The 17896-nt window shown below is 35.0% G+C and overlaps 1 protein-coding gene across 11 annotated transcripts in view; it reads left to right on the top strand.

The window, feature by feature from the left end:
- PPFIA2 (PTPRF interacting protein alpha 2) overlaps window positions 1–17896 on the top strand; it is a 352026-nt gene that overhangs the window by 234812 nt on the left and 99318 nt on the right. For all 11 annotated transcript variants that reach the window (XM_055712395.1, XM_005437159.3, XM_055712388.1 and 8 more), the window contains one exon: window positions 5994–6068. In XM_055712395.1, coding sequence (XP_055568370.1) covers window positions 5994–6068 — 75 coding nt within the window. The remainder of the gene's footprint in view (window positions 1–5993; window positions 6069–17896) is intronic.

The raw sequence follows: 17896 nt of genomic DNA, 5'->3' as shown, positions 1-17896 counted from the left end.
TTTAGAAATCTGAAAACACAGAACATGAACAGTTCTGCTACCAACTCTTGATTTTCTTCATATTCAAAGTTAAATTTGGTGATTGTTTTTTCTAAGTGTAAGGTTAGGTTATGTCCCACAAACAATGAACATTGTTAACAAATGGGAAGTTTAACACCCTAGAGGTTAGTATTGATTATGATTGGGACCAATGTGAAATTCGGACTTAACATTTCTAATAGCCTTTGCTATTGCATAAGTCACTTTAAATTTGCAGCTGTATTGATAGGGAGATAGTCTGAGCGGAAATTTCTCTTCAGTTAATCTCCCCTGACCTCCTTAATGCTTCAGATCTCAAAGATTTCTCTTACTGCTGCTAAGTAGCTGATATTTTCCTTTATTTCATGCAACGAAAAGTTGTAGAAATAATATAAAACAGTGAAATATTTTGTGATATTATATATTAATATATGTGGAATAGTTTATAATAAAGCAAATTAAGGTGAGATTTACTAGACATCGTTAGACTTGAATAGAAAATAGAAGCTCAGATTAAGTTCATGGTTAGAATAGACATTGAGTATAGAGTAGGTCAGGAAGTACATGTTCCTTATATGCAATTTAGGAAGAACAAACCCTAGAAAAATGGTTATTTTATTTTACAATTTTATACCTATAATTGACATCTAATATCTGTCTGAACATGCTTATTTTCCTACAGACATTTTCCCTATTTTGCTTTAAACTTAGTGTTCAACATTTAAAATGTGCATTTGGAAAAAAGAAACTTTGAAGCAACTTCTCCAAGCCCCTTTTTTTGGTCGATTTTGGAAACAAGTGTCCCATTGATCTCCACAAAGGATAGCTACCAGGTGGTGTTGTCCTAGCTAAGATTCAAAAAACACTAGTTCTATTTAGGTTAATTCATGGCAGAAAAGTACACCTAATATTCTTGAAAATAAAACCAACCTATTCATGTCAGTATTTTCACTATCTTTTTATTCATTAACAGGTGGCTAGGAGATCTTTTATTCAATAGTCTTTTCTTGGGGAAAAAATGATTCAATTCTAGCATGTGCAAGTGTTTTTTAAAAGCTCTTTGGGGGCTGCAGATCTGGAGTAAATGAAGAAAGAATTTGACAGCAAGGAAAAAAGTAGGAAGCAGTTGCTAGGAGATGGAGAAAGATGGGTGGTGTTTTGCACTGACAGCAGTGCTAACCATGACATTGACTACGTTACATTTCAAGATAATGTGGTTGCATTTAAAAGCCAGAGGAATACCCAGTCATCTGGGCACATGTTGGATACACCCTCTAACACAGAGAGAGCAACCTCTTTCTGTTGTGTCTGTGGCATTGTAACAGCAATCTGGCCTTTAAAAATGCATATTATAGCATGTTCTGATTGATCAGGTGACATCTGATTAGTCTTACTTTGTCGAACCTTATTTAGTAAAGATTTATACCATGCCCAAGAGAATAGAATATACATTGAAGGAGTCCATGAAATTTAAGTAGCCTGTTATTTCTGAATTGATAAGCACAATCTCACTAAGATAATGCTTACTTCTATGAACTATAGTTACTCACTCACTTTCCCTTCCAGAAAAAAACAATGTAATATTCTAATCACTAACTTGCATTCATTATATGAAAAAACCCCAAATTATCAGATTAAAAAAAAGCATTTGTTCCAGCTCCTTTTTCTCTAGCAGGAGAGTGACCAGGAGCAACACCCTTTCCTACACCTCTCAGAAATTATGATGGTTCTGTTTGCTTTGTTTGCTGTAACATAAATTTGAAGAGGGAGTCCAATACAAAATTCTTTGCAATACATTTGTATATGGCTTTTCAGAGGCTTTGGCTGTCGCTCCATATTTAGATTCAAAGGTTATTCAATATGAACTTACAAAATTCATTAAAACATTGATACAACTACTGACTGGTAAATATTGCTTAGAGTAAAATATTTTTCAAAATGTTTGTGTACCACGTACATTAGTGTGGCATTTGTAGCCTGTATTCTTTCCTGGAATGTGAATGAACAAACCTGAAATCTTTATTCGGATTTTGCGTTCTTCCTCAAGTTTATTTTGAAATCAATTAAAGGCTGAGAAAGAAATTTAAAGTGAGAAATAAAGTTACAGTTTCTGGGCTGTAAACCAGAGCAGATCTCTCCTGCAGATCAGAACACTGATGTAGTGCTTTTCCTCTTTTTTCACTGATAGAATCAAAGATTTCCCTCAACTTTAACAGCCACTATGCGTGTGTTTGAAGAATTAGTTGTAACATTTCCAATGCCAAGGTGGCAAATGTGATTCTGAATTAGTTGTTCACTGGTCAGAAAAAGGAAAAGAGGTCTTCTGTGCCAAGGCAGAGTTGCTTTGAGTTCCCTTAGCAACTTTTATATTCAAAGAACAAATAAGGGCCATCAGACTTCAATTTTGGTTAGGTCATTATAAAAAAGGTAGTGCATTAACTGTGTACATAGAAGGCAGGGAAGGCAAGGCAAGGCAAAGGAAAAGACTTCCAGCTGTTGCTCTGTGTTGCACTGGTACTGTTCCATGCTGTTATTGATAATAGGCCAAGAATGAAAAAAAATGCATTTTAATATAATATCCTGATATTATATTCAGAATAAAGACATCAATTCTGTACCTATTTTTTTCTGGAGTGCCATGTAAAATATGCATCTCCTAAATTTTCTTTGAAAGAAATGCCTATTATTTTCAGGGTGTATTGTTTTCAGGCTTTTAAATGTCCATATAGAACCCACTAGGATTCAGTTCTACAGTGCCACAGTGTGCAAAGGTTAAGGATAATTTTTCTGGAAACAGCTCCTTGTGGAGTGTGACCTCCTCAGTAATGTGCCCTAGCTGGTTTGCAGTTTCTAACACTATTCAAAATGAATGCCAGTGTTGGACATATCATTTTTAAACATGCGTTCTTATTTATAAAACACTTAGGCTTGGATAAGTGAAAGTTTCAGGAAACTTACAAAAATTTAAGTAAAATTACCAACTCATTGCATTTCAGCTTTTAACAACTGCTGTCTTGTGATTTTTCTCTCAACCATCGTGTCCCTCAAAGGCACTTAGAGCTAAAAAGACTGAAGACGGAAAGATGACTGTCATTTTTCCTGTGTATTTTTTAAAATCTAAGCTGAGATTTCCAGTAAGAAATTGTTGTCTGCCAACTCCCACTGTGATTGAAGAGGTTGAAATCGGGCCTCTTGAAGACAGGACTACACCCCTCGCTGGTAGGACATGCACTTTAGTAGTGGAGTGCTAGTGAAAGACAGAAGTTGTGGTGGGAAGAGAAGAGGATACAGAGAGCTTTGGGATGCACAGAGGCGGGGGGCGGGGGGGGGGGGGGGGCGGGGCTGGGAAGGCAGAGAGCATGGAAGGAGCAGAGAGAGAAAAAAGATGTGAGTACCAGGTGTGGACTCATACTGCCTTGGACTTTTCATCCATCTGGACAGGGAAGCATGTCATTGAGTAGCCATGGAAGCTGGTAGAAGAACTGAAGAAATAATACTGGATTTCAAGCAGAAAAAGATTTAAAAAATAGGAAAAAGGAAAGGCAAATGAAGAAATACTTTTTCAGCTATTTAAAAAAATTTTTTTTCAATTACAGCCAGAATAATTGATGCATTATACATCTGGTGTGAAGTACTTTTATGAAAAATAGAATTAGCTGGAAATTATGAATAAATTATAATTAGTAAATTCAATATTTCAAATTAATTTTACATATTCCAAATTTGTTATAATTTAATAATAAAAAAGATTATATAAAAATGACTATGAATATCTTGTGTACTGCCATAAATCTGAAGCTTTATGAGGATGTTTCCCAGGAATTATGTAGCTCATTTTGAAAAGCAAGCTTTATTATTAAAGATTTTTATAGAAGTCTTTGACAAAAAGTAGTACAGACATTTAATAAATGGCAGGAACATTTTCAGTTCATTGCATATTCCTACTGCATTCTGTTGTTCTGGTGTATGAAAATAGTTGAAACAGTCATGAACATTTGTAGTAATTTTCACTCTTAACACAGAGGTGGCTCAGTCATTGCTACTTCAGGATGGCTTGAGCTTCATTTGCATCAGGTGAGGAACAGGCAGTTACATAGTCACACCCTAAAGGAAATGTTTGTTTAAGCTACAACATGCATCTCTGGGAACAGTAAGAGTTGATTTTCCTCAGTCTTATAGTGCTGAAGGAATAGAGGGTAATTAATAAATCAGAAATTGAAAAAAATAATTGAGGATTCTCTGTGATCTTTAGAGCATCTTAATATTTCTTATACCTTAACACTCTTCAACTCACTTTTCTTTCACTTCTTTGAGCAAATCACTTGTGATTTCTGTTCTGTTAAGGCTGGCAATATTGTTTAGTGCATAGTAAAACTATAGTTACCTGAGAGCATTCAAATAATTCTTGTGAATACATGAAATACATTTTTAATTTGTTTCTTTTAATAAAGCTGAAGTATGTAAAAAGGACCAGAAAGTGCTTCATAAGCAGCTATATTTGCATTTGTTAGAAAGACTGAATAGTTTTCTTTTTCAGTGTTAATTTCCTGAATATGTATTTGATCTTTAGATTTAGTTAGTTTTACAGTTTAGTGAACATGCTTTGTTATAGTTTTGCCAAGCAATTTTCATCTATTAAAGTCTAAGCCATCCTTGGAATGTAGTGAGTCTCTTTGCAAAGTTTCACTTCTGTAAGTAGTAATGGAAAATAAAGTATTTTCAGAAAGCTAGTATTTGTTAGACTAGGAGATGCCACTGGAAAAAGTATGAAAGCATTAGGACATACACAACATTTTCAAGGATCTCCTGTATTTGTCAAGGGTGTGAAAACCACTGTACATACATGAAAATGTACAATATTCCATTGTATACAAAAGATTGATTTTTGTTTTACTTTGTTGTTCAGCTGCATCTCTTGTCCTAACATAATATGCTAGCTTTCCTTAAAAACACTGCTAATAGCTTTAAACATACCTGGATCCATCAGCTGGAAGAGCATTGCCACCATGTAGCTGGAACATGTGTGTATATATATATATATATATATATATATATATATACTGAGTGATTAGCCAGGTTGTAAAGTCATACAGTGTGAGGTGCCTAATAAAGTTGTATAGATTAGGAGAGGAGTTGCCATAGGCTGCCTTCACAGTCAAGAGAAAGTCACCTACACACAGCACTGAAGATCATTGTAGGTCTGATTTGCTTTTGATCATGCTGGGAGACTGGCGACTATGTTGCCAGCTTAGATCGTCTTAATGCTACAGAGGTGACGCTGAGCCAGAGCGTTCAAACAACAGTAAATATGTCTTCAGAGGTATTAAGTTATTATTATTATAATTTATGAATAATCAACATTTAGTAATAATAATAATAATTGACTAGATCATAGGCATCCTTAGAACAGAACAGGTCATCTTTGAAACTGGTACAAACACAGCAGTCTTTTCTACTTATGAGAGCATATCTTGTTTATGACTTTTTGCAAAACCCAAAGAAACTGCATGATGATACAAAATATCTTAGTATGTGTGCCTGAAGGCAATGCCACGAGTTATTTTTTCAATGAATTTGTTGTTCAATTAATATGAACAGAGTAGTTATCTTCCATGGAATGAACTTAAAAAATCTGCAATGTTTTTTTCTTGATCCTTTGTAAAAGTTGCTTGCAAACAACGTTTTATTTTTATGACTAGTGTGGTTCTAGAATATTTGCATTTGCTGTGTATTCCATAAAACTATCAGCAAACTGTGGAACAGCAGTATGGCATTTAAAATTTGACACCTATTTTCATGCGTTAAATCTTCCTATAGTTAGGTTTAAATGTTTACTACACAGTATGTCTCATGAAAGGATGCAACACACATGCCTGCAGACTGGCAGGGCGTACAGTAGTGCATATGGGAGATTATATAATCTTTAAAGACTGATAGAAATTACGTTACTGCACATATTTTGATTTTTCTTCTAGGTAAGGGAACGACTGAGGGTTTCTTTAGAAAGAGTCTCTGCACTGGAAGAAGAACTAGCTGCTGCTAACCAGGAGGTAACATAAAACACTTTCTCCCCTTTTGAGGTTCAGTTTTTCTAATACTCTGTCCCATATGTTCTCTGTCACTTTTCTTAAAACTGCCAGGAAAAAAAAAAAAAAAAAAGAAAAAAAGAAAAGATAAATTACGTTCTGATTAAGCTGCTCAGTGAGGTTTGTTTAAGGTGGTTGTAAGAGTAATACAACCTTCTGTTTACTGGTTTATTCCCTTCTGCTATTCCCTTGTGAGCAAGCCAAAATCCAAAAGCTAGTGACAGATTCCCAAATATCTTATTGGACACAAAAAAAGGAAAGAACCAATGAATATGTCAGATAATATAAACAATTCAATAACCTGAATTTCCTTTTTAACTATAAGCATACACACACACATATGCGCGCACATAATATAAATGTTAACATTGATGGAAGGATTATGGATGACCTTGAAATTTAGGTTTGTCTCTTCCCTTTTAATTGCAGTGTATCATGGTGAACTGTGGGGCCATATAACTATTGTGAACTTGAACAAGCGATATTTTTCCTGTATGGTAGTTTGCAGACTGTTCTCTTTTGTTTGAAAGGCTGAACAGCAACACATAATGGTATTGCACACGCAACTGTACACACATATACAAAGGAATTTTGCACACCAGAGAGTTGATTCTGAGGCAAGAAAATATAAATAATGGAGACTGCTGATGACTTTATCATTCCCATCATGTTCTGAATCTCCACCTGATGTGTGCTTCTCACACTGTTAAAAATAAGTCAGACAAGCAATAGAGTTGGATTAAAGCTATTTTGAGTTATGTCCATTTACTGGTGTCATTTTACGCAGGCTTACGGCAGAAGCTGAACAGAGCCACAGACAAACTTAAAGTACTACCAAATAATTCTGTAAAAATTTAATATCTATAATTCAGAATAATGTGTGATAGTGTAAAATAGAGAATCCTAAAGTGATTTTTTCCTAATATTAAGTTAGAAAAGTTACTTTATTAAAGTAACTTCTTTAAAAATAGGATCTCCAATTAAGATATTAGTACATCCTTTTTATGAACTACGAACTACATATTTGAATCATCCCTTTCTTTTCTGAAGTGACTGCACTTTATCCATGCAAAAATAAAATCCCTCTTTTATTTTTCCATTTCATAATGTCCAGAACACTTGGGTTCAAATGATTTAGTTACATTGTGTTGCATAATCTGTTACACTAGTGTTTATTAAATAGAATGCCGTTCTTTTGGCCAGTCAAGCCAACTGAGATGCATCACACTCCTCTAATCCTTCCCATTCATGGTCCAATTAAATCCAAGTTCACTTCACTGGGCAGGGGATCAGGCCTTCAGAGCACTGCCTTGTTTTTAAGAGTTTAAAAAAAAAATTAGTTATACTTGTATTGACAGTAAGGAGTAAAAACGTACACAATTAAATTAAATTGAAACAGGACTTTCATAGCATTTCTTGCCCCAGATCCTTAGAAATGTTGTACAAACTTTGTGTCTACATGATACTAAAAACATTTAGAAGGACATGTAATCAACCAAGCATAACATGACCACCAACACAATCTGAATACTGTTATGCCAGTTTCCTGTGAGGAACAGTTAAAGCTGAAAAATGGAAATTCTATTAAATAACAATGAAAAAAAGAGCCAGGCGGGAAGAGATGTGGAAGAGAATTAGGATTATTTTCAAACAGTTAATGCCTTTGAACAAGAGTTCAGATAATGTTCACAAAATTGGTTACTTAAATGAGACAAAATTACTTACAGAACTGCAATGCAGAACTGCCTGTTTTTATACTAGATTCTCCACCAAATGCATAGGCAATAAAGAGCTTTAAAAAATGATTGTACTATATATGAAAATAAATGGGCCAAGCTTCCAAGGGAATTGAATATATGTTATTCAGTAATTTCTGTATTCCTGTCACTCAGTGTCTGTTCTCCCAAGAGAATTAATATTTTCTTTTGTAGGTTTTTTTTCTCATACTGATTCTCAGAGTGTACTATATATTCAGGACTATATCTAACATAAAATAATGACAGTAAATTGGTCCCCTGATTAAATGAGTATATGATTAAGTATATAACAAGTATCAGATTCAAGGATAAAAAATAATAGAAATGCGTATTTTAAGATAGCACCTTTCTCTGAAAGCATATGGCTATGGCTCTAACCTAGAGCAACAATGAGAAACTGCAGACACTCATGAGTACTTATTGTAAATATCCTTATATAAATGAGAAAAATTGAGAGAGAGATACTACAGCTTTCCGTCATTGGATGGTAAATAAACTCACTTAACAGTCTTTGCAGCAGATTACATACATACCAAAGGGAGTGAAAACAGCTGTAGTTCTGGCAAAGCTGATTTCAGCTCTAGTAGCCAACACCATCTTGCAAAGCACTTCATGTTTGATGGGGAATAGTAACACACATGGGCCTTAAACTGCAGGGGCCAGAGATGGACAGTTGGACCCACTGGGTGAACTTAGCTCATTTAACTAATATTTACATGTAATCACACCAGAGTAATACAGAAGGGCTTTGGTCTGCAGTTCCAGCATTGACTATTGATATGGCATAAGTCACTGTTGGTTCAGTTGAACTTTTCAGATACAAGATTGTCCACCAATAAGTTCATTACTGGTTTGATTCTGTGAAGGCAATAGTTTCTATAACATAGTGAATATGTAGTTTATCTCCTTTTCATATAAATGCTACACATAAATTATTTTGATTTTATGTAATATTTGTAATACCAAAAATCAATTTTCACTATAAATTACAATATAAAATATACATCAATTTTTTAAGGGAATCCTTATGTTTACTGCAGATTTAACAACAATATTATAGGCACAGAATTAACCAAGTCAATTACATTAACTATTCTGAATATGAAGCCTTGGTTTTAAATTGTGCCAAGCTGGAGGATACTTACAGGGTACATCAGCTCCTTATTAAAACATGCTTGCAAACACTAAACGTTATAGTGTATTTTAGAGAGCGCAGGATTCGACTCAGAATTAGGACTTGAATTTGAGTTTCCACGTGTGAGCCAGTATTTAAAAGCTGACTAGTCTGTGGAGCTCGAGTAAATGCAGTCTGCCAGCTAACCTGGTGGTTAATCTGCCAGGGCTGCCAGATGCAACACAAAATTGATAGACAGCTGTGTCTGTCTGGAGCTATAGGTGGGGAAGGAATACCCCTTATCACTACAACGGCACCAAATGCCTATGTTAGGTAACTGACTCTCACACAAGCTCATATGTAGACACCTAAGGCACAGACAGCTAAATTTAGGAGCAGAAGCTCTCCGAGTTAGGCAGTGGGCATCTAGATATGAGGGAAATAAAAAATGGGCCTATATTGTGTTTAAAGAGTGGATTGAAAATTGTTTAAGTATGTTTTACAAGGGGAAAAAAAGTTATTTGACTGTATGTTTTACTAGGGGAAAAAGTTATTTGACTATGTTTTATTTTGCTGCAGCTGATTAGTGGCAGCAGAAGGGACCTTTAAGCATAACAGCAATCTGATTTGCTCTTAGTGATTTTTCATGCAGACTGGGGCAAGATAACAGTCTACAGTAATTAAATTCCATAATAGTCCTTATAATATTTGCTTTCTATCAGCAGTTATCACATGATGTACCCAGATTTGTTCACTTTTTTTTTTCTTTTATGCTTATACTGGAAGCCATTATTTTTTCACAACTGGTAGATATCCTATTCATTGTGTTTGTTGTAGCTAAGATGAATAGTAAATATTAACAATTTTCTGAAAAAAATTACCTCCCATTTTTAGTTAAAATTGCTCTAAAACATAGCTATATTTGCTTACCCCTCAGGTGCTTTTAAAATTATGCTGTTTTTCATCTGGTTCCACATAACCCATGATCTCTCCAAATAGTTTTGTGGCTGAAGGTTGTAATTTGCAATTAGCAATTAGACAAGCTGTGAGTGGTACATCCAATACCAAAGCTCAGTGGCCTGTCTGTGAACATTTTGTAGACAAATATGATGTTTTTCAGTGAATATGTAAACGTCAAAGTTCAACAAAGTTCTGCTAATCAGCTTTCTTTTTACACAGTAATTTGATAAGAATTAGTCTTATTTGCAAGGGAAGCAGGATGCAAATTTTCCTTCCCAGTTTTGTCATTTACTATTGTCATGGAAATAACTGACAAGATAACCACTATTGTTCCTCAGATTTTGAGATCCTCCTATTAGTGTTACAAGTGTGAGTTTTTGTTGAAAATAGGTTAAACTACAGCACATGCAAAGAGCACACTAAGATATTTCATCAGTGCCATATATCACCCGGAGCTCAAGGTTTAGTGGCTTCCACAGGGCAAGGATACATAGATTATGTACCATGGCCCATAGTGATGCTTTTAAATCCATTTCTGCTGTAATGTACAATGTTAAATGACAACTGTTGCCATTTCCATTAACAGATTTCACTGTTTCCCAGAACTCTCAACAAATAGTTTCCCCAAAAATGACCTTCAGAGATTTTTTCCCATTAGGCTTGTATGTAAATTGAAGCTATATACATAGTTAATACTATACAGGGAAAAAATATTTTTTAAAATGATTGCACTTATTATGCACATCAGTTTTCTCCTGCTCATCTTAAACATTTATCCAGCCCTTGTAAAGTCTTCCTCTGTTAATAACTGTATGATAAGTGGCATTCCAAAACCATTTTGTTTCTGGTTAATACGCTGGCTTTTCCAACTTTTCTCATTAGTAGAAAATGTGGCATGAAAAATACAGCTTTAATTACATTTATTATCTCAAAGATATACTTCAGGAACCTAGAAAACACTGGGACTGTGTAGAATACGAAATCAGATAAATTACTGGTTTGAGTTTATATATCACTGTACTACCATATGCTTTTCTTCATCATTTATTGAAAATGCCAATGGTGTTTGCAAATGCCAAATAACATTATATTTCTTCTGTCAATTGACACATAGATTATATTTAAAACACACAAGCTTCCTTTCAGAACCTCATTGTTACAATTTTCACTTGCTGCTACAGAATTTTGCTCAACTTTGAGGCTAAATTTAACTCCCAGAGCTATCAGAGTGCTTGCAGGAGTTTTGGACCACAGATCTCTGCTTCATGTAACTGCATGCATTCTTCTATTTGGGCAGTGAGTTTCTTCCTGCCAGTGGGTTAGTTTATTGACTAGGGTGCCCTAGTGCTATTTTTTATAGCATCCGTGAAAGCATTCATAAAAAAAATTACATCATTGAAATGAAAGGATGATCTGTGATTTATGATTCTTTATATTCTATACCAAAGACACCAGAAAATGTAGCCATTCATTCACCAAAGAACTTTCAAATACCAAGTTAACTGCCTAACTTTTACTATGTAGGGCAAGTCAAGAAACCAGTAAAAAATGCAGATGCTTTTAACAATTGAGAACAATTTTGACTCTGACCATGAGAGATGCTGCAGACAAGACTGTAGTATTGCTACTGTTAATGAAATATTCTGTAATATTTAATATATGTGTAAAACCTCATGTAATATATATGTAAAAGTAAAACCTCAGCTAACTGTGGCATGTCCTTTTTATCCATAGTTGCATGCGAAAACGTTTTTACCCCCAGCTGTTTCAGGTCCTATTACCTCAAAGCACTTTTCATTACAGGAATTTATTTGTGGCCTTAGCTTTTTTACATAAATAGAATGCAAAGTGATTTTTGGAGTAGAAATGCTGTTAAAAGAATAGTTTGTTGAGAAAAATAGCATGTGCGTTTCTTGAATGTATAATATAAACAGAATTTCACCAATCCGAAATTCAGAAATTATGTATGTCAAATCTCTGGATGAAACTAGATGAAGCTCAGTGATTTTTTATTTTTTTTTAAGAAGGCCAAGTGGATTGCTTACACCTATTTCTGATGACTTTAAGTACTTTTTTGCAAATCTGAAGCAGCCTTCATCTATAGTAGCTTGTTTTACATTTTCTCAGAATGGTGTAACTGAAAGTTACTGCTTTGTAAACTTTCTCCTACAAATTAGGTTTTTAATTTTTATTTTTAAGCTAGAAATTTACACAGGTCTATCTCTGGAGAGATCTTCTTTGTGATCTGAACTTTAATTTTAATTGTCTATGTGATTGTGCCAAATTATATCTTTTCTGCAAAGTTGCACATAATTAAAAATACCTTGGTTTGAAATGTAATCTTTATGTGCTATATGTAGTTGGTTTTCATTCTGCCTTTAACCTTAGCCATCTAGTTAAATGTTAACTCTGCAAAAAGTTATTGTTGCTCTGAAGTTTTAAATACAGTAATGAAGCAGAACAATTTTTTGGTGGACATTTCTCATACTCCATGTTTGACAGCATTCATTTCTGTTGCTACACAATTCAGTTAGGACGTATGGTATGGTAGCTGAAGAAGCTGAAAATTACTACAGCACCACTACATCCTTCATTGCCTTATTTTTTTACAAAGTCAAAAATAAATGAGCACAAGAAATAATTAGTTAAATTGCTATAGCTATTTCATTTTATGTTTTCAACTAATTCTAGTCTGTTTCCAGAGGAAAAAACCCACTAAAATTCTTTGTGGATATTGAGACCAGCAGGGCTGATCTTTGCATTGCCATCAAAAGCAGATTAAAAGCAGAATAGGTCTAAAATTCAATGCATTTTTCAGATAGTAACTTAAGAAAGTATTTGAGACATCACTATGTCACTTGCACAAGTGGTTTCTCAGTATAATTCTCATAAATTTCTACAACAGAGAAAAGTTTTCTGATTTTGAGTATAAAACAAACATATATTTTCTACAGCGAGAACAGAAAATGATTTTGCACGTATTTTGGTGTTGGTATACAAAACTCTTGACAAAAATGCTTGTAGATTTAGTTTCCCCTTTTATAACCTTCCTTAGTGACTCAGTCCTGTTCATGGGTTGGCCAATGTGTACCATTGGTAACCCAGTAACATATGTTAAATAGTTTCAGCAACTTTGGTCTTCTCTGAAATGATTTTGCAGACCTGAACTAAGTAGCTGCCAAAATATTTCAGGGTATTTTCAAAAGACATCCTGAAATGCTGTGTTCTCGTACCCTTCCATTTAACATGTGGCCAATAGTATGTTAAAATTTTGCACTGACTTTTCATCTAATTTGAATGCCTCCTATGTATTCTTTAAAAGAAATTACTCTGTAAGACTGTGATTAATAGAAAGGACACATGGTCTGTGTTCATGGAGATTTTCTTGAGCAAAAACATAGCTGAAAGGGGAAGCTATTTGTTCCTTCATGAATCCAGTGTGATTAATAGTTCTAATAAAATCTTTGATCTTTATCCCAGTATATATTACTCTCAATATCATGTCATAAAGACGATTGTTACTTTCTATTTTTATTTTCCAAATATTCTAAGGTCTCAAATATGAATGGATTAGGGTGCTTCAGGATGTTACTGCTGTTAAGGAACAGATTCTTCACCTGAAATGACAGATTCAGACTGCTAAGGATCTCCACTGCATTTCTGATGTTTTTCTTAAAACCTTGTGTCATGGCCAATACTTCTCCTTCATTTTATTTACCTGTAAAATTTTTCATGGGATTTTGTTATATAAAGATTTATGACTACAGTGAGTCCCACTGTCACAGAGCTATCATTAAGAGTAGAGTTTTACACTGATTTTACTCCAGTTATTTACAAAACAGCCTGAAAGCTATTGCACCTCTCAGTTTTCTGCTATGGCACATCCCTATGTATCAATTAGCATACATACATTACTCTTATGCTCCTATAAACTGTTAATTGCACTAAGCTGTGTAAGATAATGTCTAAACCAGGAGTCCTCAAACTACGGCCCGTGGGCTGGATACAGCCCCCCAGGGTCCTCAGTCTGGCCCCCGGTATTTACAGAACCCACCCACCCACCCCCGCCGGGGGTTGGGGGGAAACCAAGCAGCCGCAGATGACTGCCTGCCTCTGCATCTGTGCGCCGGCCCCCTGGTTAAAAAGTTTGAGGACCCTTGGTCTAAAAGAACATGGGAAAAGGTAAAAAAGCTATGTAAATTTTTGATTTGCTAATTCTTTCTTTACTCTTCCCCCAAACCTGCTGCACAGCTATGAAACAATTGTTTAAATATTAAAAGAGCAGACAGCTATATCTTTGAAATACATTTTGCAAATCTCGTTAAATCTACTTCATCTTTTTGTCTGACATAAACCTTTGACTTAATGAAACCTTGGTCCCTCATGATTAGAAACATGGGTGGTTTAATGCTTTGGTTTTTTCTCTGAATAAATGATGACTAGAGATTAAAAATTCCCAGTTTCCTCTAAACCTTGCAGCACAAACTCTCCATAAAATTAGCATCTTCATCAAAATGAGCATAAACTGAATCCTCTGTGTGTGTATGGATTAAAAATATTTCTAGGATGCTCATTCTGAGAACAAATCAGGTGCTACAATGTTACAATGTAATCTTCCTTTGGTGCACTTTCTGGCAAACATAGGCATGTACTAAATTCATTAATGTATAACAATTTAATTTGAACATTTTCTGCAAGAATTTGTGGAGATCCTCTTTCTACCTTCTTGCTCTGACTACACCTTCCATCAGCTGGATCTGCTGAGTTTCTCCTTATTCACTTTTTCTGAAAGCAGAGAGAGGCTTAGCTTTGCTTTTACAGTCTCACACTGACCTAAATGTTTTCAGTGATGTCACTCATTTCAGTCCTCAGCACATGAGTTCTCCTACACTCATTTCCTCTCTTGGATTTGCAGTGTTTTCTTACCTGTTGCTTGACAGCAGAAGAACTAGTTTTGAGTAACACTTCTTTATATCACTCCTTAAGCATCATTCCTGTCAGCTTCACTACTGATTGTTGTAAAGCAAGCACTGACAAATTTTTAGTCTTTCACATCTTTTCTGTTTTCCAACTCTGTGGTCCAAATAATTAAAGAAAAGTAACTAGGAAATCTATGACACATATTCATACTATTATTTTGTCTAAATGCTATATTCTCATTTCTATAATACCTGTGGCCTAAGTATTCAGACTTTTGCCTTTGGAGTGATACTGTATTTCTATTTGCATTAAAAAATGTGGCCTAATCTTAATTACAACTTAGAGTACTGCAAAGATATAAATATTTCTTGGTATATTTAGTAGCAATACATTCCATTTTCACATTTATATTGGAATGCTTTTATTGCACATTTTTGCTATGATTATATTGCATTACTACACTCCCAGCTGAGCTCTAATAAAGGACCAGGCCCTCATTTTGTTGTAAAAAAATATTAAAACATGGTTCCTGCTTTATAGTATAAATTTGCCTTTTAACGTATGTTGCTTATACACCTATGGTTAAAAACCATTACTGTAAAGCCAAGGTAGCACAGTAACCCATGCAATACATGTGGCAGTCATCATTTACCCTTTTTACCATCATAGGATCTCTGCAAATATCTCTCAGAGGACTCAGGTTAATCTGGTCCTTTTTTAAAACATTCTTGTCCCAACAAGCATTGAGGTTATTTTCACTGGGGTGCCTGGTTGACTATTCCTACAGCGCCAGAGGTATAGTGCAATCCAATAGAATTCATGAGTGCAATGATTGATTTCATAAGTATTGATGGATGAACTTGACTAATTTGCATAACTTCATTTTTTGACAGCTGATGGCTGTAGTAGCATCTACCCAGGTGCACAGTCTGCCACATAATTGTCCTGGTACACCGCATCAGCCCCACTACACTGCATGAATGCTGGTGTGCTCACTGCATCATAAATCTGGGCTTGGGAGTTAAATGCTGAGCATGTCCTCCCCCCTGCTCTGTGCCTAGTTTTTTAATGGAGGAAAGGCTGGGGCTGCAGGCAGGGAAGGAATGACAGTTCTGTCCATGAGGTCCTGAGTCCAAATAATTCTAGGACATAGTGTTAAGGGCTCTTTACATAACACAACTGCTCCGCAATTAATCAGCATGTATGGAGAGTTTCCATTTTCTGGATCTCCTGAGGTTGAGTTATTGGCAATATTTTGGGAGTCTCTACCATGTTCTATATTCACCAATAAATAGGGATCACAGAACATGCCTGATATTTCTGTGCAACAGCAAACAAATAGATCAATATATGACACAGCTGTGAATCTGAAGAACATACCTCAGGGAGTGATAAACGGATCTTCTGATATCTTCTCTATTTTATTCCAGAGAACTACAGAACAGGAAAGTGTTGAGTTTCTAGCACAGGTTTCATGAATTTCTTATTTATCACATATTCCTCACCCAAAGCAGGAAAAAGGGAGAAAGAAGAGATGGGATAGCAGCTGAGGAAATCGAAGCTGAGAGAACACAGGGATGGCAGGAGCCAGATGTGTGGCTGACTATACTTCGCAATCATTTGCCTACACACCTGAAAACTCCAGGGGATTAATGAAAATGGAAGGGTATTTGTATATGGTTATTTTAGGGATTGTTCATAGTCAGCATGAGATTAGACACTGGGATAATTTTAGATTGGATTTAATGTCATATCTGGCAGCCTATTTAGGAGGCTTAGCAAATCAATGGAATACAACTCTCAACAGCCTTGGTTTCATAAGGTTATGTTAACAAAAGCCTTATTCTAAACACACCAACTTGCTAAAGTAAAGAACATAACATATAATTAAAGGTATGCCTAGCTGATTTGCATTGTAGAGCTCACTATTAATTGTACAAAGGATATCAGTGAAAATTTTAATGTCTACTGTTTAGTTTGCTCAGGGTATGCACAGAGTGCCTTTCATGAGACATCAGAAAGACTACATCACTTCTCTTTGATCTGTTGTTTTGGGATTCATGAACTTTGAAATGTATGCCATTTTATCCCGCACTGGAGGTATAAATTCAGCTTTAAGAGCATAGTTGATTATCTTTCTGTCTGTATCAGCTTCAAGGTTATTTGTTATTTGTCAAACAAGATGTTCGTGTGGATCAAGGTAATTTCACTGCAAGAATCAGTCTTGTTGATTCTTTATCGTTAACAATCTTGCACATCCGTCTTGATGAAAATGCAAACCACATACCCATTATGCTTTGTTCTTAATCTGCTGGAATGATGTATTGTTTGTTTAATGTGCTTCTTTGGAATGATTATGCAATTTTGTGTATATTTGTTAAATATGACATGATTTGTTAAGAACATTTACATTCAGTAGCTCCCAAACCAGATTTTATATAGTATAACAAGATCATATTATGTTTTACGCCTATTACTCTCCATAATAATATTTTGAATGTATGACTAGGTCTTACATTCTGCATTTGAATAAAAGATTTAAATTAATGACATTAGCTAATTAATAAAATCAGCATTAAACTTCAATAGTTTCATATTTATTAATCAATACTTCCCTTATCATATGAACCATAAAATTTATCGTGCTTTCTTATTAGATCACCTGAACCCAACAGTGCACATGCAGCTCTAAGACTATTCTGCAAATTCATAATGTAGTTCACTAGCAAGACAGTAAAAACTAATGTCTGTGAGCAGTCAGCAATAATGTGAATTGAGTAATTTGCCACCCAGAGGTCTGTATTGGCCCTCCATTCTCAATAGGCAGAGCAATAGGCAGACCAAGGTCTGCAAGCATGACAAATTGTTTCCACATCTGTTACTGACAGACTATGAAGAAAATTATTACCATTTTGCTACTGGTCTGCTAATGCTTATAAAACACCTTAGTGATAAAATATTTGTGAGGAACAGAGACTGTGCTGGGGATATGCGAAGGATACATGTATCTTGGTAAATGCTTTCCTAAGTAACCATATCAG

This window comes from Falco cherrug, chromosome 5 (genome assembly GCF_023634085.1).
Source record: "Falco cherrug isolate bFalChe1 chromosome 5, bFalChe1.pri, whole genome shotgun sequence".
NCBI classification, from domain to species: domain Eukaryota; kingdom Metazoa; phylum Chordata; class Aves; order Falconiformes; family Falconidae; genus Falco; species Falco cherrug.
Note: the sequence above shows the minus strand (reverse complement) of the source record. Positions and strands in the feature narration are given on the sequence as shown.